General features: G+C 35.1%; 2 protein-coding genes across 5 annotated transcripts; both read left to right on the top strand.

Annotated features, from left to right (window-relative positions):
* The first annotated feature begins 4,191 nt into the window (after positions 1-4,191).
* On the top strand, positions 4,192-9,726 carry LOC132096077 (SLAM family member 5-like). 3 transcript variants are annotated; one of them, XM_059501204.1, is made up of 5 exons: positions 4,192-4,314; positions 4,888-5,196; positions 5,427-5,681; positions 6,584-6,624; positions 6,721-6,905. In XM_059501204.1, exons 1-5 carry the CDS (start codon positions 4,248-4,250, stop codon positions 6,784-6,786), a joined length of 738 nt encoding a protein of 245 aa, XP_059357187.1. In that variant the 5' UTR covers positions 4,192-4,247; the 3' UTR covers positions 6,787-6,905. The 3 variants fall into 3 exon arrangements, with proteins under 3 accessions (XP_059357187.1, XP_059357189.1, XP_059357188.1); XM_059501206.1 differs by lacking the exons at positions 6,584-6,624; positions 6,721-6,905 and adding an exon at positions 9,428-9,726; XM_059501205.1 differs by lacking the exons at positions 6,584-6,624; positions 6,721-6,905 and adding an exon at positions 9,246-9,406 and having other exon boundaries at positions 4,193-4,314.
* A 2,989-nt stretch (positions 9,727-12,715) lies between these two features.
* Positions 12,716-20,754, top strand: wdr48b (WD repeat domain 48b). Of its 2 annotated transcripts, none has more exons than XM_059501203.1 (19): positions 12,716-12,834; positions 13,234-13,374; positions 14,258-14,333; positions 14,422-14,504; positions 14,685-14,814; positions 15,133-15,221; positions 15,381-15,482; positions 15,745-15,969; positions 16,087-16,161; positions 16,878-16,980; positions 17,209-17,306; positions 17,382-17,489; positions 17,577-17,673; positions 18,139-18,234; positions 18,713-18,818; positions 18,902-18,989; positions 19,077-19,153; positions 19,311-19,503; positions 19,994-20,754. In XM_059501203.1, the coding sequence occupies exons 1-19, from the start codon at positions 12,787-12,789 to the stop codon at positions 20,087-20,089; spliced, it is 2,031 nt and encodes a 676-aa protein (XP_059357186.1). In that variant the 5' UTR covers positions 12,716-12,786; the 3' UTR covers positions 20,090-20,754. The 2 variants fall into 2 exon arrangements, with proteins under 2 accessions (XP_059357186.1, XP_059357185.1); XM_059501202.1 differs by having other exon boundaries at positions 14,255-14,333.
* Positions 20,755-21,332: the final 578 nt, after the last annotated feature.

Here is a 21,332-nt window from a genome sequence, read left to right as displayed (position 1 = left end):
TACACCTCTGACAGATCACAGTGCTGTTTCTCTTAGGATTTGTCTTTCTGTATCCCTTGATCTCAGCTCATCTACTTCTTATTGGAAATTTTACAATTCTCAACATCTTCTCATCTTCTTCTAAACATCTTCTCCTTTGTGAAGATGTTAAGAAGAAAATTTAATTATTTACTGAGCAGTACTGGAGAAGAGATTTAGTATTAGATTCATATTGTAGCCATTGGGAGCTGTTGAAGTTTGAAATAATAAACCTAGAGTTGTTTTCTGAATCTGATAAGCTTGAGTATGCTGGCCTGCAGTCTAAATTAGATGAGATGTACACTTATAGAGCACAGGGTGCTTATATTAGATCGAGACAAAAATGGCTGGTGGAGGGAGAACGTAACAGCATATTTTTTCGAACTAGAAAAGAGTCGCCAAAGTACTTCACTAAATGAAACACTTAAAGAGTTAGTTCATCCAAAATTGAAAATTTGTGAGCGCGACTGCTGTGACAGTTGACGTACGATGCTGCTGTCGTGTGATCTTTGCTATTGGGCGCACCAGAAAACACGTCAGTAGTGTCGTGAATGCATTCACAACAGACCCGGAAGAGAAGACAATGCTGAATAAAGTCATAATTTTTGTTATTTTTAGACCAAAATGTATTTTCGATGCTTCAAAATATTCTAACTGACCCTCTGATGTCACATGGACTATTTTGATGATGTTTTTCTTACCTTTCTGGACATGGACAGTATACCATACACACAGTTTCAATGGAGGGACTGAGAGCTCTCGGACTAAATCTAAAATATCTTAAACTGTGTTCTGAAGATGTCTTCAGGAGTCTTACGGGTTTAAAACGACATGAGGTTATTAATGACACAATTTTAATTTTTGGGTGAACTATCCCTTTAATATTGAGGGGACAGTCACTTATAATCCTCTGGCAATTGTACATTTCTGTGCTAAATTTTACAGTAATCTGTATGAAAAAATAATTCTGAAGAGGCAGTCTGTAGTTTTCTGGTGTCTGTTAAAGATTTTAAGACTATCTCAGGAGATGACAGAAATCTTTGTGATAGGGACCTTTCTTCATCTGAAGTTAGTAACTCAATTCTAGAACTTAAAAACAATAAATCTCCAGGAACGGACGGGCTTACTTGCTTATTGTCTCCTTTTTTACTTTTTTACAGACTGGGGCTCTCCCCATGAATCTCACTCAAGGCTTAATTACTTTAATTCTGAAACCTAAAACAGATTTACTTTTAATTGAAAATGGCAACTCATATCTCTGCTTAACAATGATTACAAAATTTTAGCTATTTTGTTTGCTAAAAGATTTAAATCTGTATTGGGTTCTGTTATAGATGAGACACAATCTGGTTTCTTGAACAAAAGACATATGTGTTAACAACATAAGGTTGATTCAGGAGGACAGCTTCATTCTTTTCTTAGATTTCTGTAAGGCTTTCGATTCATTAGAGCACCAATTTATAATTAATTCATTAGATTAATTTGGTTTTGGGGATAAGTTTTGCAGAGTAATTAAAACCCTAATGGAAGTGCTTCGATTAAATTAAAGAATTAGTTTATCCAGAGGAGTGAGACAAGGGTGTCCCATTTCTTCCTATTTATTTCTTCTTTGTGTGTAGCTACTGTCAACATTTGTATGTGAAAGTGATATTCAGGGTTTCCGTATGGGAGATCGAGAAATATTTATTAGTCAATTAGCAGATGACACCACATTACTTTTAAGAGATGTTTCCCAAATCTCTATAGCAATTAGTTATATAAAATTGTTCTCTGAAGCTACAGGTCTTAATCTAAACAGAAGAAAATGTGAATTAATGTCTATTAAGGCTGTACAGCAACTATAATTTATAATATTCCAGTTAAATCAGAAATTACATATTTAGACATGATAGCTAAAAAATTTCAAAGAAGATTGAGAGACTTGACCTTGAGAGGCAGAATACTGCTTGCTAAGGCTTACAAACTCTGCACTCTAGATGTGGACAACAAAATCTGTAAATCACTTGATAAAATCATGTTTCGAAAAACAAAATCCATTATGTTAAGAAGTCTGTATGAATGAACGAGTATGAGTATGGTTGGTTGAATTTCCTTGAATTTCTCTTCTTTGAACAACACTTTCACAATTAATTGGATTAGACAGTTTTTGTATAACCCAAACTCAATCTGGAACTTTATACTTCTTTTCCAAATTAGGTGGTCTCCCTTTCCTGTTGATCTGTAATTATAATATTGCTAGAATCCCTTACAATTTATCTAAATTTTATAAACAGGCATTGCTTGCATGGTCATTAATCTTTAAGCACAATTTCTCTCCTCACCGGTACTTCCTTTGGAACAATCAATACCATTTTATATAAGAGAAAGTCTTTGTGTTTTAATAACTGGTTTGAGAAAAACATTTTAGTTTTTTCCCAGTTATTTAACTCAGAAGGTCTTATTGTAAGTTATGAAGAATTCTTATGTAAATGTAATTTTCCAGTAACTCCCAAAGAATTCTCTGTTGTCATGGACGCTATTCCTAAAGCAGCTGTTATGTGACTCTGTTAGATCATCCAGCACTTTATCTTTATCTTTAGATCCATTTGAAATCCCAGGCGGAAAACTATGCTTTTTGTCACATCCGTCATCAGGAACTGTAAATACTATTGGCTTCTTTAATACATAAAAAGACACAATTAATGAATATTTTATTATTAACCTATTATTACTTCTTGCAAAATTTCATATTCACTGCAGTAAATTCACTCATCAAAATCCTTTATTTGTTTTTGAAAAAGAAGTTCAACAGTATATCCAAACTATTTCATTTTCCAACAATCTTAAGGGTTTTAAAACAGTGAATTTATTTAATCTTATAAATGTATTTTGTTAAAGCTTTCGTATTATTTATTTATTGTTACATACATCTATAAATGGTGCTTTGCATGTAATGTCACTTCTTTGTACACAATGTTGATATTCTCTGTACTTTTATCTTTGGTTCCTTGGCATTGATAATAATACTAAAAAAGAATTGCTCTTACACAACATCATTTTTGGTCATCAAATGTTATGTGAATCCTAATTTTGAGTTTGAAATGTCATTTTTTGTTTTCATGAATTCAGTTCTGGTCAAATCAAGTTTATTTGTATATCGCTTTTTATGATACATATCATTACAAAGCAACTTTACAGAAAATTACATTTCTACAATATTTAGTAGTAGCTTATCAGTGGTGACTGTCAGTTTGTGTGCATATGACAGGATTTTTCAGAAATATTAATACGTAGTCAGCCAGACAATGAACATTATTAACAGCAATTATTATATGATGCAGTCACACTTGTAGCAATATTTGTTAGTTCTGTTTGTTGATTCAGGGTTAGCATCATCTGGGGTCCTCTGAGGGTCAGCATCATCTCTTCTCAGGTTGGAGCTTGTGCAAATCCCGTGGCAAAACATAGAAACAAATAGAGACATCATCAGCATAGCTGCTTTTCCAACAAAGTAAATGAATTAGTGTAACCCAAGCTAAAGAATAAGAATGCGAATTTGATCAGATGCAACTGCAGTCACAATTTAAGAGATCCATTATTCGAATGCTTTGCGAAAGAGATGCGTTTTTAATCTAGATTTAAACATAGAGTGTGTCTGAGCCCCGAAGAATATTATGAGTATTACTGCATGTTTTCATGAATGTTAGAAAAAGGTTATATTTATTTCATATCCTTTTATTTCATTTCTTATTCTTCTGTAAGCTAAATACCATATTCATAAATGTAAATTTTTGAAATGAAAATGTGTTATGAATCTATTTGGAAGAGAGCGCTGGATTTTCTCTCCCCCCATTCACAATCCTTGACGGATTTGAAACTCGAACCCACAACCACAACCTTAGCCTCTCAAACCATTAGGCCAGGACTGTGTAGATGTTTGTGAATGTCCTAATTAAAATAAATAAATAAATAAATAAATATATATATATTTTGGTATAGTAGTAATGATTAGCTTCCTATAAACCAATAGAAGTCTATAGTATTAGTCTATAGTACTTCTGAGGGTCTGGTTCCTGGCTCACAATAAGTTTGTCAAGGGACAGAGTAAAACTGTGTTTCTCCTCTTCTTACTGTTATTAAACAAATGTTGAACTGATCTGTTTGTGGTGGGAGTGTTATGAAGAGGATCCTCTGTGTCTGTGTCACACATATTCAACTTCCTGTTTTAAGATACAACATCAGCCATCTTGATGTTTGCCACGATGGCAGTCGATCATCTGTTTGCAACCTTCATCCTTCTCCTTATCTCTAACACAGGTAATAAATTAATAAATGTGTATGAAATCATTGAAATTTCTAATGTTTTGTCATTTTCTAGTGATTTGTTTATAGTTTAATTTGTGCTATATTTGGAAAAAGCAATAGGTTAAGGATTATAATGATACTATTGTAAATATGTGATACTGTGCTCCTCACATTGGTAATTTCACCATTAGCTGCTCACCTGAACAGTTTATGATGTTGTTGTAGCTGGTATCAACGCAATCCTTGACCATCAAAATGTAGCTTTAGGTTTAGGAGATATAATACAAAATAAATCATTTAGTTACGGTGGAAAGTAAAACCATGGCCACCACGGAGGTGTTTTTGCGATGGTTCCATTTCTAAAATTGTGTAGGGCTGCAAAGTATATAAGTGCACCAAGTTTCGTGAAAAAGTGAACATTATTTTCACATACAACCTGAACTATTAAGAGAAAAAATGCTTGTATTATTACTTATGAAGTCCTATGATTTGTTTACTTTTTCCAGATGGACTGTATAGTGTGAGTTTTATGATATGAAGCTGGATGAATGTAAAATGTTCTGAACTGTGTTTCTCTCTCCTCAGGGTTCAGTGCTGAGATCTCTGTGCTTGTGCAGACAGGGGCTTCTGTTCACCTGGATATACAGACACAAGAACCACCAGAGTTTGATATTATAGCCTGGATGAATGATAAATCAGAGAGTATAGTTAGATATAACAGTGATTCCAAAAGAGTAACACCTCATGATTCCTACAAGGACAGAGTGGTTTTCAATGATGTAACCTTCTCTCTGACTCTGAAGAACATGCAGAAGACAGACAGTGGACTCTACAGAGCAAGAACAAGGGGATCAATAAACATAGATCTGGTCTCATACAGAGTATCTGTTATAGGTGAGTCTCATTTCTTTGTGTTATTTAATATTTTCCTGCATAAAAGATCATTCAAAGTGCAGTTTAAGAACAGTTTTTTAGTTTTACATATGTGCACATTAAGACCAGCTTTTGGCACATTGTCTTTAATTCTGGATCAATTTGCTACAAAAAAAAAAATAATAATATTATATATTTTTGCTGTGTTTAGATGTGAATGTGATTGTGATCTTGGAGGAAATGTGTTTCAGACTCTGTGGAGGCTCCTGTCCTGACTGTGAACTCAATCTGGTTCAGCAGTGACTCCTGTACTGTGAACTTCACATGTAGAGCTCATGAGCTCATGATTAACTCCAGCTATCAGAACAACAGATGCTCTCCACAGGAAGTGACATCACAGATCAACACTCTCATCCTGGACTGCAGTGAGGAATCCATCATCTGTAACCATAGCAACCCTGTCAGCTGGAAACAAGACAGAATAAACATCACACGGCTCGGTGAAAGTAATTATCTGATAAATACTCACATTTCACTGCTAGTTATATATATAATCATGTATGTGACAAATAAAAATCTTGAATCTTAAATAGTCTTTATCTCACAAATCAAATCTCTGTTCTTGGTTTGCACATTACAAGCTGCATTTTCTGATGATTTATAATGATAGTTAACAGACTGTAAATGTACTAAGATTAGACTGATTTTTACAGTTCTTATTACCTTTCAGAGAATGATGGGCTAATCCCACTCTCCTATGGTACAGAACACATGATTGTGCACCTTGTTGAGTTTGTTGTTGTGGGAGTGATGGGGATTGCTGGTTTGATTATTTACTGTTACTGCAAGAATAAAACAAGTTTGTACATCTCAAATTTAATGAAAAACATTATCTCATATTTAAACCTGAAATCATATAGTACAAAGAGTTGAGAATGTTTGGTACTAAATGATTACTGTACAGGCTAATATTTGATTGGTCTGTAGGATATTAAACCAAGATACTTCATGTGTCTCACCTTCTATAGATTTAGGTTTATAATTCATTTTCCTTTGGATGCACACCATTTCTCTAAATGTAAGCACAAAGTGATCTTTTGAGAGGTAGAGATCTTTTCTTTTCAAAATTTTTGCTTGTGCAGAAGTTCCATTTGACTATAAATACTACAGAGACTCTTAAAAATAAACTTTCTCACAATGTCTATCATAGACTTTTATATTAACAGTAGTCTAGTGAATCCAGAATATTGGTCAGTATTACATTTATAGACTATCAGTCTGTGTTACATGAGAGAAATCTCACCTTTCTGACATTCTGTGTCTAAAATATCAAAGGAATCAAATGCAAACAAACATATTTCCACGTGACTGGTAATCTGTGCTGTAAACTTATTTTCTGATCTCTCAGATGTCAAACAGGCTGATGATACAGACTACGATGATGCTGAGGTGAGATTCACATGATATTCTTGCAGATGTCAGAAAATAAATGAATATTGACTGTTTCAAATGACATTCTGTGAATTTTTGTTTATTTCTCTTCAGACTCAGGAGGTACATGGACCACCGTCACCTGTACAGCAGGACACCAAACACCTTCATGAATGCTGAAGACTCACAGACAGCTTCCTGACTTCATGACTCCTGTGGAAGTGTACAGACACTTTTTTTATTGTGAGGCTAATATTCAGTCAGTCACTGCAGATGTTAAAAATGAGCTCTTCTCTGCTTGTTTGTGCTGTTTGGATTTGCCTTTCTTGTCCAGGTTTCTGTTGAGCAAGAGATTTTACAATCACAGTGACTCACAGTTCACTCAGAAGTGAAGGTTCTGTCATAAGTCACTCACCTCATGTTGTTCTAAACCTTTATGTATTTCTTTCTTCTGTGGTAGAAACTGTAGAATGTTTCAGCTGTTTTTGTCTCTTCAGTCTCTAAAGTCAGTCGGCTCAAATCCCAAAAAGAGCATGTGAGAAGCAGAGAAGTAATTCATAAACAGTTGGTTTAACTCAGTAGACGTCTTTTAAAGTGATCAAATCAATTTGTATGATGAAGAGAACAGATTTGGGGTAAATTAAAATAAATAATTGATTTAAATTTTTATCAAATATTGTGACACATCAATAACATCTTTGGTTCTGGTGTCTTAATGATTTTTTAATGTGTCATAATGTTCTTGATGTGTCACACTTTTAAATATTGTTTTGAAGTCAGTGGATTTTAATGGGTTTTGGTTAAATGTCTGAAAAATCTCAATATTTTCATGTTTATTCTATGACGCAATAAACTACTCAAGTTAGAAATTTTGGGTTTGACTAGTTTGTAAGAGCACAATTGTAAACACAATGCAACTGAAAAAGTGGACTATAAGGAGATACGTTTTCTTGTTCAACATGATGACATTTAATGTCCCGACAACTTCTACATTTAGCCTCTTGTAAGAATCCACCTTTTTCAAGACACAAATGTTTAAAAGAAATTCAAAGAATTCAAAGTGAGGTATTACTAATTTAAATGACACTTGTAAAAGTTGCCTGATATGTCATGTAACTGATAGTTTATAGCCTGACTTCTTTTACAGGACAGACTGTCATTGGTTCCTTAGTGATTCCAATGTACAAGACCAATTTCAGTTACCCTAAATAAAGTCTTTGCCGATGTCTGCAAATAATGTTTGACTGCAGAATATCAAACCACACACACAAAATGTGTCAGTATAATTAGACTTCTTTTTTTTAATCAAACAACAAAAAACTATCAAGTCCAAATTTAAAAAAAAAAGTTTATTGATCAATATAACAACTTTTTATTAAAGTATTAAATGTACACTACACTTCTCACAATTCACCCAGCCAGACTGTGCCAATCTGGAGTAAAAATACAGCTTGTACAGAAAGACCTGAACCGAAAGTGAGTCGTCCATCACATAATTTTCTGAAAACAGAACAATTCTTAATATATAGCTAAATTGTAAATTGCACTGTGAATCTGATAAAGGCTTCCGTCTCTGTCTCTGTGTTTTTATGTAACATTACTATCTCATCTTATTTACTGTCTCTTTGAAAGTTATTTCTGCATGATCAACTGAAGAATGATACTACATCTTCAATGTTAGTAGTTTTATCTGTCTGTTTCTCTTTCTCCAGAATCCACACACAGTCCAAAATAACCCTGTAGATTCAGGAAGCATGTCTCTGGTTCCTCGTAGTGATGCCAGTGCATGAGACTAATTTCATTAACTCCAAATAAAGTCTTCACTGATGTCTGTGAATAGTGTTTGACTGCAGCACTTCAAACCACACACACAAAATGGTTAAGTGTGTTGAGAATCGTGGTCAGGTTTTATTTGCTTTGGCAACAGTGATTGCACCCCATTGTGTGTGTGTGTGTGTGTGTGTGTGTGTGTGTGTGTTTGTGTGTGTGTGTTTGTAGGAATTTGGCTAAACTTGGTCTGTTGTTATTGTCTTTTTTGCCAGGTTCAATTTAGACTTGATCTAAATTATGTTGCTTTAAAAAAAGCAATAAATCAAATCAAATTAATAACAGTCAAGTAGATAATCATTAAAATGCTGAATTCACTGTCTGTGGTTGGAAGCAGCTAAACCGAGCATCAGTTTGCACATATTCAGCTTCCTTTTCTAGAACAGCAACGTCAGTCATTCTGATGTTTGTTACAATGGCTGTAGATCGTCTGCTTGCATCCTTCATTCTTCTCCTTATCAGTATCACAGGTAATAAACTCAATTAACTGATTAATTAATATTACTAATTAATGATTAACTTTATGGTGATTGCTGCTCAGATCAAAGTTTGCACATTTGATAATCTGTCTATAGTCTGTCTCATGTATTAAACAATAGTAATTACTAAGACTAAGTTTTGAAATTGTAATAAAAAATATTCCATAAAGAATTTGAAGATAAATATCTGTTTCAACATCAGCAACTCTTTATCTCACAAATAAAATCTATGTTCTTGGTTTACATAATGCAAACTGCATTTTATTTATTAAGAGATTGTAAACTTACTATGAATACACTAATTGTTGCAGTTCTTCATCTTTTACTTTCCAGAGAATGAAAGGCCAATCATAATCTCCTGTGGTCCATCTCACATGGCTGTGCTCCTTGTTGTGTGTGTGTTGTTGTGGGAGTGATAGTGTTTGCTGGTTTGGTCCTTTACCGTTGCTGCAAAAATAAAACAGGTTACCGAAATAAATGATCTCATATTTAAATCTGACGTTTTTTTCATCCAGAGCCGTGGTCAAGATTACACTTGTAGGCTGTCAGTCTGTTACATGAAAGAAATCTCACCTTTTTGAGGCTAAAATCTGAAAAGAATCAAATGCAAGCAAACATGTTTCTACACGACTGGTAAACTGTGCAGTAAATTTACATTCAGATCTCTCAGATGTCAAACAGGCTGATGATACAGATTACGATGATGCTGAGGTGAGATTCAAATGACCATTCACCTCTATTCTAGCAGAAGTCGGATATAAAATGTCATATCAAACTCATTACTGGATATTAACTGTTTCATATTCTGTGCTAATCTGTGATGGGTTTGTTTTATTTATTACACACCAGTAGGGGTTAACATGGACATGCTGACCAGAGAGGTCTGGTCTCAGTAGTGCATACTAGTTTGTTAATACTGTTTTGTTATTTTTAATGCTTTCTAAAAAGCCATAACTTTCATCTGTAACCGAAGCAACCCTATCACCTGGAAACAGCTCTGCTGAGGTAAATTTGTTTTGACTAGGTTTTATTACATAACTTTTGGAAATTTTGGAATATGGAACTTTGTAAAGGGGGAAATTAAAGCTTCAAAGTTTGGCCTGTAGGTTATTAAACCAAACTACGCCACTGTACATTTAGAGCAGCGTCTGAATCATATTGTTTCCATTATGGATTTTCTTTTCTTTTGATCTATGTGAAGCTGCTATTATATTAATTTTAAAATATTTTATTTATATTACCTAGTACATGATTAGTCTTCATTAGTTTTACATTAAATAGATTTAATTATAACTATAATGTAACTAAATATCCACAGCTCTTATGAATAATGTTTTCTTACTTTCATGGCCACAGCCAGCCATGAGGCCACAATTCTATGTTCGAAAATAAAATTTGTTCTCTGATTGACTAATTTGCTGCTAAACTCCTCATATGAATGTTTGCATACAGTATATAATTCAGAATGTTTAGCTTCTGTGGTATGAAAATAATCGCTGCGAGACGCTTCCTAAGTGAACGAGTCTTCAGAGAGTTTTGAGCGAGAGCAAGCCAGCTATTTTATGAAGTGTTTTAACTTGTTTCCCCACTAAATATAACACTTTAGAAAATTAATAAAGTAGGAAGTTTCAGTTGAGGGTCAGCGATAACTCTATCTTATCTATTTTTCAAAATATTTTAAATAATTTCGGTTTATTTGATTTATTTAAAGGTTTTTGTTTATTTTAATAGCAACATCTGGCAACATTGCATCGCCGGCATTAGTCTGGTAGTTATCAAAAAAGGCAGCGCTATGTGCAAATATCTATAGATTCCTATTTATACTATGTTGAAATAGCAGGAATTTCGGCTATTTACAACCTAATGCAAATAGTGGCAATTATCTGCACCTCAGTATTGTAGTAAATTATAAAAGAGTATGCAATAATAACTTACTGAGTGTATATTTAATGGATGCCACCATCTTTTTGGGACAATAAAGCCCTCCCTACACCTACCCTTAACTTTTTGATTATTTGCTTAATTTTCATTGAAAATAAATGCTTTTCTGATGTGATTTGAAATTTAAAAAGGGAGAAAAAAATTTGCCAAAAGGTGGATTCGAACCCGGGTCTATCACGGCAAAACATGTACGACCCATGCTTTACCGTTGATTGTTAGGGTAAATTTTGCCGTCAGTGGTGGCAGATGCACCAGAAGAGCTTCATGCAGCTGGTCAGAGTGTTGGAGGAGATGAAAGCACTGCTGAAGTTTGACTTCATTCTAGTTGTTGATACTGGACTTTTTGCTCTAGAACTGGCCGGAAGATCAACAAGAAATCATGACAATTAAATGTGGTTTGTGTGCAGATTCCAGAAAGATCTGGAAATGTACTACAGTAAGACATTCCAAGGATATGGTGAGATTCCAAATGAATGGAAAAGGTACTCAAAAATGGAAGCTCTGGAGAGTTTGGATAAATACATGTAATGAAAAAGTAAACAAATGGCACTCTGCCAGCTCCCTGTTTTTACATTATATATTGATATATTTTTTCACACAGTAATGTTTCTGAACAGGTTGATGCAGCACATTGTTTTGTATCTGAGATTAGTTTCTGGCAAAGTTTATATGAATGCTGTTATATTTTGTTGTGAAGGTTGCTGAGTTTTTCTTTTACTGTACATGTGTTGATCATTACTATCAAAAGAGAGACAAACACGTGGCTGTTAAAGCTAGTGGGAAACGTTAAATTAATTGTTTTGTTTTACCAGAGATGAAAACAGCATGATTTCCTAATTGTTATCATTTTAATAGTTTGAAGGCACTTGTTGCATATAAATATTAAAATGTTTTTTTGATTTGTACTCATGGTTATTGATAGGCATAGTGTGGGTTTACAGGTTTTATTAAATTGTCTTATGGTTTAAATCTGAATAAAGCTAAGTGAATGAACTTGCTTGATTTCCTTTTTTTATGCATATACACAAGAATACATACATACTATCTATGTGTTAGAGATGTGTGAATAATTTAGAGTAATTAAAAATCTCTATAATGTGAATGTGTTTATGTTTAAGTGTATGTTAGCTTTAACAGAGACAATATGTAAACTGAGTGAGATAACTTGATTAAAGGAAAATACACAGGCTACAAGCTTTCAACTGCAAAGAGATATTTTTAAATTCATGACATTTAAGTTTAAAACATACTTAACCCATATCCACACTTTCATTAAAAGTTATGGCAATGTCTACTGCCTGTTGCTCTATATTCTGCAAGTGCTGGCTTCATTTATTAGCTGCTCTCAACACAACACACACACACACACACACACACACACACACACACACACACACACACACACACACACACACACACCAGAAGAGGCTATTTATGATAGAATTGGAGGGTCAAATAGGATTTGTTCATATGGTGGTGATTATCATGCATGTATCAGTTATTGCCAGTGTTTTTAATTAAGTATTTCACTGTAGTTTGATAAAGCAACACACTTTTTGGATGTCTTCCCATGACACACAGTATTCCAGGTCTGCAGGACTAAGAGAGACCCAGTGTAAAACATTGTACATATCACAGTACACACTTTTGTTTAAATTTATACAGTAGGCTATAATCATATATTTGAACTTATTTCGTGTGCACAACCCATTGAACTATTTTAAATGTAAAAGTCAGTATCCACTTTCTGCACCAGCAGATAGTGAACAATTTATAGTTTAATTATGACGGTAAATCTAAAATGTACGGTCATAGATACATAGTGTATATATCTATGCTCAACGATGACCTCTTGTGAGAGATTCAACAAACCCAGGAGCGAATTCCGGCTTTCGCCCGGAAGTGACGCATTCACTGATTGTCAACATGCAAAATGGCGACCCTTCACAGGCAGAACGCTGCTGGACGGAGGAAAGTCCAGGTAATCGTTTACAGATAGTGTTTGCTAACTTTAAAACTATGCATTATTGAATTTATAGTACGTTTACGGTTCAAGAACGTGTCGTCAAATATATCGTACATTATATTTACAAAACGAAACATGTTCCGCCTTACAAAAGATATTGCGGTGTTACCATAATACAGTGATGATATCTCATGCATTCAGTCATTTTTAAATGTGTCCAAATAGTTTTTCGCCCACTGTGCAGGTATATATTCATGCCATTAAATTTGTTCTTTTAGTACAATTGTCTGCACATCTAATCTAATAATATGTCATTTTTATGAATTGATAGTAAATAGGTAACGTAGTTTGGTAAACTGTTAGCAGTCTGTGATGTTTAATAAACTGGTGTTATTAATGATGATGTGTGTACAGGTTTCTTATGTCATCAGAGATGAGGTGGAGAAGTACAATCGTAACGGTGTGAATGCTCTTCAGCTGGATCCTGCTCTCAACAGACTCTTCACAGCCGGCCGAGACTCCATCATCAGGATATGGAGTGTCAATCAACACAAAGTACAACCTGCATTTTGCATGATTTATGAATATTAATGCACTTAATCCCTTGTTTTGTTACCGTGCGACCACACTTTCCACTTAAAGGGTTAGTTCAGCCAAAAATGAAAATTCTGTCATTAATGTCTCACCCTCATGTCATTCCAAACCCGTAAGACCTCCGTTGATCTTCTGAACACAGTTTAAGATATTTTAGATTTACTACACAGAGCCGTAGTACAAAGAAAATCCACAGAAGATCGATTTCAAAATTGGAGGCGATTCGATTTTGAAAGCGATTTTGTGTAGCTTGTCGGTCGACTATGGCTCTGTGTAGTAAATGCCACTGCACCTGAACCAGTGTTGCCAAGTCCACGGTTGTTTTTCATGTCCATGGGTCGAAGTGACCCCAATACCAATAACCTGATGTTTAGCCCCTTAAATGCGAATTTTACAAGGCAAGTGTATTTTAACCCCGGGATGCAATTTTTATCGGGAAACCTCCTGGAAACGTGATTAGGCTAGTTTTGAGAAGCAAGTGGGCAGGCTTTGTTTTGAAAACCTGGCAACCCTGATCTGAACTCACGTGCTGAAGATGGACTTCTAATTACAGGAGCGCCTTTACTGACGAGATGCGCATGAAAATCGCATTGGATTTTTTTTGCACAGCCCTATTTATTCAGCATTGTCTTCTCTTCCGGGTCTGTTGTGAGTGCCTTCACAACACTGCATTGACGCTGCTGACGTGTTATCTTTGTTATTGGGCGCGCCAGAACACACGTCAGCAGTTTCATACGTCAGACTCAGCAGGAATTTAATTTCAAATGAAAAGTAACAATTTCTGCCAATTCTGTCTCTCTGTGTTCAAATGTTTCTAACTGAGAGCTGTTTTCTATTGCAGCAGGATCCTTACATCGCTTCAATGGAGCATCACACGGACTGGGTGAATGACATCATCCTCTGCTGTAATGGAAAAACATGTACGTCTTTTACTGAAACTTCATGCTTGATTCTCGTCAAATCTATTCTGAGCTGTAGCCAGTCTGAGTGGATTGTTCTGTGTTGCAGTGATATCAGCCTCCTCGGACACCACCGTGAAAGTCTGGAATGCACACAAAGGGTTCTGCATGTCTACGTTACGGACACATAAGGTACATTTCTTATATTTATCTTAGTTTGTTACTTTCATTTTGTTTAAAATCTTCATGTGTAAGGGTTATTCTGATGGCAGTCAGATTAAAGCTGGAAATTTAGACCAAGTTCTTGCCATTTGGTTTGCGATATGATAATGAGACTTGAAGTAATTGTGTCAATTGTAATTCACTCTTCAGGACTACGTCAAAGCTTTAGCATATGCAAAGGACAAAGAGCTGGTGGCCTCTGCTGGGCTGGACAGACAGATCTTCCTGTGGGATGTGAACACACTGACGGCTCTGACTGCCTCCAATAATACAGTCACCAGTGAGCAAACTCTCTTAGTCATTCTGTTTGACGTAATTTTTGAGTCATTGAAGCGTGTAATTAAGCAGATGATTGTGAAAACAGATTTCTTCCGAAGTGAATGCAGTGCTGCATCCAGTGTTAAGTTGCGATTTGTTTTTAGTTGTAGTTATTTTGTTGTCTTTTTGAAAATTTTATTAGTTAATGTTTTTTATGTCTATATAGTTTTTATTCATTTTTAATTGACTGTAGTTATAGTTATTTCATTATTTTATTTCAGAATGTTATAGTTTTGGTTAAGTCTGATAACCCTGATTGCATCCATCATTTCTGTGATAGCTTCCTCACTGAGTGGAAACAAGGACTCCATCTACAGTCTGGCCATGAATCAGACAGGAACTGTGATCATCTCAGGATCTACAGAGAAGGTTAGTCTCCGTTTTTTCTTTTCACTTTTGAAGGATGGAAGTTTTTATGGTTTCATGTTTCAAGGAAGTAAAATGGTCATTTCACTTAAGGTTCAAATAAAAAGGTTTTGGTTAATGAAAATGTTTTGTATCTATCTATATATTTTTTTTTCATGTCAGGTCTTGAGGGTCTGGGATCCACGAACATGTGCTAAACTAATGAAGCTGAAAGGCCACACTGACAATGTCAAATCATTATTGTTGAACAGAGACGGCACTCAGGTAGGACTTTAACACCGCTCCAGAAATATGGAGATCACACGTGCATCACATTCCAAAATATCAAAATTAAATAAGAATATGATTTGGATTAGGTTTGTGAACATTAGCTATCATATCTTTTTTGCTCTTCAGACTACAAAAAGTGAACGGAATTGCATCAGATATTTTTCTGCCTGTCTTAACAGTCATAGTCACACATGTATAGAACTTGATACGGTTTTCCATCAGGTACACGTTAAACCTGCTTTGTTTCCCTGTCTAGTGTCTCTCCGGTAGCTCGGATGGCACGATCCGCTTGTGGTCTCTGGGTCAGCAGCGATGCATCGCCACATACCGGGTCCACGACGAGGGTGTATGGGCGCTGCAGGTGAACGAGGGCTTTACGCACATCTACACTGGAGGACGTGACCGGAAAATCTACTGCACAGATCTGCGTAACCCTGACTTACGTGTGCTCATATGTGAGGAGAAAGCTCCCATCCTGACGGTGAGCTTGAGCTGCTGGGTGTTTCGAAATAGTAGTGAAGTCATCATCAAATATAATTGTTCAATACTTTAAGAAAAGTGCCCTTACAGTGTTTTTGAAGTTTTTTTCTCTGTGCAGATGGAGTTGGATAAATCAGCTGATCCTCCTCAAGCAATTTGGGTGTCCACAACTAAATCGGTTGTAAACAAATGGGTGAGTTACATTTACAGAGATTTCTATTCTTAAAGTGGTCAAATAATCTATTTTTTGCCATTGAGCACAAAAGAAGTCACCTTTGATGTGTCCGGGCTGCTCTTTTACTTTGATAGTGAATGAGGGCAATGACTGACAAGATCCAAAAAGGACTAAAGTACCATAAAAGTACTTTAAAAGTTCCCTTCCTTATTTATATATTTACATTTAGTCATTTAGCAGCTTCTGGCTGTATGCAAACAAAAAAGTTATTGGATATATTGTGAGCAATCATAGCAGAATTTTTAGGTGAACTATCACTTTAAAATATGAATGCTATTATTAAACATTTTATAGATAAATATAATAATAATAATAATAATAATAAAACACTATTTGTTCAAAAGGTCAATAAGATTTTTTTTCTTTGAAAGAAATTCAACAAGGATACATTAAATGGATAAAAAATGTCAGAAAATAAATGAATGAATCATTAAAAATGTATTACAGAATGAAACAGCACTACTGTTTTCAACATTGATAAGGTTTTCTGAGCAGCAAATCAGCCTATTATAATTATTTCTGGAGGATCATGTGATGCTGAATGGAGTAATGATGCTGAAAATTCAACTGCACCAAAGGAGTAAATTAAAATTTAAAATGTATTCAAACAGAAAAAAGATAATTCTACTTTTAACTTGTGTATCTGTCTGTATTTCTATGTTTGCCATTGTCAGTCTCTAAAGGGCATGCATAACTTCAGAGCGTCTGGAGACTACGACAACGACTGCAGTGCTCCTTTAACTCCACTGTGTACACAGCCAGAGCAGGTCATCAAAGGTGAATGAGTGTCTGTGTTTCTAGAGCAGGCACCTGAGTCTTAAAACTCAGGGATGTAACCAGAGGGTCGCTGGTTTGATCTCTGTGTGGGCCATGAGCAAATCGTACAAGAACTTGTAGCTTTGGATAGAAGCCTCCATTAAATGACTGATTACTCACTTGATCAAGATGTGCTAGACTCTTCTCTGTCATTTTAATCTTTGATCGAGAGTTTGAATTCAATTTCAGGAGGCACCAGCATTGTTCAGTGTCATATTCTCAATGACAAGAGGCACATACTCACTAAAGACTCCAATAACAGTGTGGCATTCTGGGATGTCCTCAAGGTAAGAGCAGATCATGAGAAACTTTGGTTGCAATCTTTAGTCCAAATGTTCTGTAATCTTGCACTGTGTTTATAGGCATGTAAGGGGGAAGACCTGGGTAAAGTGGACTTCGATGAAGAAATTAAAAAGAGGTTCAAGATGGTCTATGTGCCGAACTGGTTTTCTGTAGATCTCAAAACAGGGGTGAGTTTTAGCATCTAGTTTTTCAACTAATAATGAGGGTGAAGATGAAAGATAATACATGTTAAGTCCGTTCTTGCTGTTTTTCAGATGCTGACCATCACGCTGGATGAAAGTGATTGTTTTGCGGCGTGGGTGGCAGCTAAAGATGCTGGTTTTACAAGCCCAGACGGCTCCGATCCTAAGTGTAATGCCTTCTTCTAAGTGCATGGTGGTTTAAGTTAGCTGAATATATATATGATGCAAAAAAGACTTTCTTGAAGCAAAACAAAAATAGGGGCTAGACTATATGTTTGCTGAATATGGTCTTTTTTTTTTTTAGTAACTTTGAAGTTTGAATTTATTTGAAGAATAGTAGGTTTTTTTTTTTATATCCTTTTTTTTTTTTTTTTGCAAATCTATTTGGTGCCACGAGCGGTGCTGAAATAAAACACTTCACCTTTAAATCAAGCTAGAAATGCATTCGATTTAGCTTTTTATTTTTTTACTTCTACCTTTTTGATTTGAGGACATTTAGAACATTTAGAAAACAAGATGATGAGACAGTGTGTGTATGTTTGTTTGTTTGTCATTCATATTCTGACATTACAATATTAGCTCAGTAGTGAGAATTATGTAATAACTCTTCTCTGTGTTTATTTGTGTGTTTCAGTGAATCTGGGTGGGCTGCTCCTGCAGGCGCTGTTAGAGTTTTGGCCCAGAACTCATATAAACCCAGTAGAAGAGGAGGAAAGTGAACTCAACCATGGTAGACTTTTTGCAAAGGAATATTTTAATAAGGCCATAATAATGAAATTAATAAACAGAAATTATTTTCTGTTAATACTTCTCAGTAGTGACTACATTATCTTTGACTCTAGCCTGCTATTATAGATAATCAGAATTATTTCAATGCATTCTGGGATTTCCGAATACACATGCATGCAATTATTTATTAGTGGTTTCAGAGCTTTTTCTTTTTTTAAAGCATAATGGCTTTGTTTAAAGTATAGTTATCATGCAGCGATTCAGTAGAATTTGCCTTCATTCTAATAATTTTAGTATGCAGGTTTTCTTTAAATACATTTCTCTTAGTTCTTTGCAATGTATACTGATATTTCCCTATCAACAAAAAATCTGTGGAAGTTTTATTTGTTAAGCAAAGCCTGGTTTCTGAGCTAATGGAGTTCTTGGAAATATGCGGTTGGTATCTGACTTGGTCATTTTCTGTGTGAATTTCTCTTCAGTGAACGGTGAACAGGAGAGTCGAATTCAAAAGGGCAACGGCTACTTCCAGGTTCCTCCACACACTCCTGTCATCTTTGGGGAAGCAGGAGGAAGAACATTGTTTCGGTCAGAATGACAGTGTCCAGTACTGATAAAGACATTACACTCATCCTGTCTTCATTATAAGCCACATTTCTTTCCAATTGCAGGTTATTGTGCCGTGATTCTGGAGGAGAGACAGAGTCCATGTTACTGAATGAAACCGTACCTCAGTGGGTTATTGATATCACCGTAGATGTGAGTGTTTCAGATCCCCCAATCATCTCATTATGTGTCCATCATATGTGTGCGATTGTATATTGACTGTTTTCTTTTCTGCTACAGAAAAATATGCCAAAATTCAACAAGATCCCATTCTACATCCAACCTCATTCATCTTCTGGGGCCAAAACACTCAAAAAGTATGCTGTGTTTGTAGATGTGACAAAATGGAAAAGCAACCATTAATAATGGCTATGCTTAACAATTCACATTTTATGACACAAATGCAACCTGAAGTGTAAAACCAATACTTGGATGCAAATTTGCAACAATGTTTGGTGATTCTGTTGTTTTCAGGGACCGTCTGTCTGCTAGCGACATGCTACAGGTCCGGAAAGTGATGGAGCACGTCTACGAAAAGATCATCAACCTCGACACAGAGTCACAGACCACCAGCTCCTCAGCCAATGACAAACTGGGAGAGCAGGAGAAAGAGGAAGACGTGGCAGTGATAGCTGAAGAGAAGATTGAGCTCATGTGTTTAGATCAGGTTAGACCTCCTCAAGACAAATGAAAATGACTAGAGACCCATCTCTTCAATGTACTTATTGTTTGCTGTACAACATCTTGTTTTCCTCAGATGCTGAAACGAATTTAAATGAGGTGACCGTTATTTAGATTTGATTGGCTGTTGGTTGTTAAGCAACTGGCTGTTAACATTCACACAGCTTTCGTGACATCAGTAACCCTTAATAATAAGATTACAAGTGTCAAACATTGATTAACCCAGGGTTAAAGTTGTTAAACCTTAGGTAAACAGTGTGAATATAAACTTAAATTTATTAGTAAATCCTTCACTGCTATACATTTTTGAGGACTTTCTGCTACATTAACATTATTTACACACTTATATTTTATTACTGCTCAGCTGCACTGAATGTTTCAGGCAGGATCATATAATTAGCATTGTGCTCTGAGTTAATAAACAAAACCAAATTCCTTGTTTGTACTCTATTGTTAATGTTCTCTGCTGTTTGTAGCTTTTGGATGCAAACATGGACCTCAGGACTGTAAAGCATTTCATCTGGAAGAGCGGTGGAGACCTGACCCTTCATTATCGACAGAAATCCACATGAGCCACTGCACCCAGTCACCATCGACCCACATCGCTTTGACTTCCAGAAGAAGCATCCCAGAATGCCCTGCTGTTCTAAGGTCTCATGGTCACCCGGGAGGAATGTTTTTTATCTGTGCATTGGCTTAAATGAGAGAGCCAGCAGAAAGATCTGACCGACAGCTGAAGGTTAAAACTTAAGACTGACTGCAGATTGCTGCAGTTCTGTGAACTACGACTTCTCCATCTTAACACGAGTCATGATGATGATGATGATGATGAAGATGAACATGAGTACTTCCGTTCTCAGTCATTCCAGAGACTTTCATCCAGATCCGAATCAGTTACTCTTTGAAGCTCCCCATTTTGCTTTTTTCCAAGTAAACAATGTACCTTTTTTTCCTAGATTGAATTACAACATTTATTATAATTTATTTGAAGCTACTTGTGTATCAGAAATCAAAACTGTCCAACATGGAACAAGAGGTCAGCGATGATGATTTTAATTGGTAGATGCAGTTTACTGTGTATGAGTGAGACACGTTCTCTCATCTGTTTGTTAGTTGATTTCTGTGGCTCAGTGCACATGACCATCATCGTACCATAACTTCTGAGAAATATGGCCCTGCTCTTCTCAAATTACTGACATTAGGACTTTTTTTTGTGTGAATAAAAATTTAAACTCTGCTTTCACTCTTGATGTCTGAAGTTTTACAGATGGAGGATTTTATCAATCTGAGACATGAAGAATAAATGATAAAAATACTATTTGTCAGCATTGCATTAGATGTTATAAACTAACAATAAACAAACGTTTAACAGGGTTTATTACTATATAATTATTATTAGAAACTATTATTAACTATTTATTAGCTATTATTATTATTAACTATTTATTTTATCATTTATGATTATCCTTTATAAGCATGTTAAGTTTTATTATTGTGTTATAAATACAGCTCAAAATACATTGTTAATTTATATAACATGAATTACCATTAATTAGAAACTGATTAATCAACTTCGTAAACACTGCCCATTGTTTGGTGATATTTAGTTCTATAGTAGTGTTACTGAAAAAAAAACAAATATATATATATATATATATTGCTTCTACATTTTTAGAGAATGAAAATACCTAACAGTTCTGTAATATGAAAAATGTTATACTTATTTAATTTCAAAATACAAAACAAATATACATTTTAAGTAGTGTTATTTCTAAAATTAAATAATGGAAAGGATGACCTTTTATTTATTTTATG

This window comes from Carassius carassius, chromosome 20 (assembly GCF_963082965.1).
Source record: "Carassius carassius chromosome 20, fCarCar2.1, whole genome shotgun sequence".
NCBI classification, from domain to species: domain Eukaryota; kingdom Metazoa; phylum Chordata; class Actinopteri; order Cypriniformes; family Cyprinidae; genus Carassius; species Carassius carassius.
This window is presented reverse-complemented; position numbering and strand designations above follow the sequence as displayed.

What these genes read in the sequence shown, in the direction of transcription:
- LOC132096077 (XM_059501204.1), top strand. Translation starts at nt 4,248, where the DNA reads ATGTTTGCCACGATGGCAGTCGATCATCTGTTTGCAACCTTCATCCTT. An exon ending in ATACAGAGTATCTGTTATAG is followed by an intron (nt 5,197 to 5,426) that starts GTGAGTCTCATT and finishes AATGTGTTTCAG; the next exon opens with ACTCTGTGGAGGCTCCTGTC. An exon ending in CATCACACGGCTCGGTGAAA is followed by an intron (nt 5,682 to 6,583) that starts GTAATTATCTGA and finishes CTGATCTCTCAG; the next exon opens with ATGTCAAACAGGCTGATGAT.
- wdr48b (XM_059501202.1), top strand. Translation starts at nt 12,787, where the DNA reads ATGGCGACCCTTCACAGGCAGAACGCTGCTGGACGGAGGAAAGTCCAG. An exon ending in CTGCTGTAATGGAAAAACAT is followed by an intron (nt 14,334 to 14,421) that starts GTACGTCTTTTA and finishes TCTGTGTTGCAG; the next exon opens with TGATATCAGCCTCCTCGGAC. An exon ending in AGACGGCTCCGATCCTAAGT is followed by an intron (nt 17,674 to 18,138) that starts GTAATGCCTTCT and finishes TGTGTGTTTCAG; the next exon opens with TGAATCTGGGTGGGCTGCTC.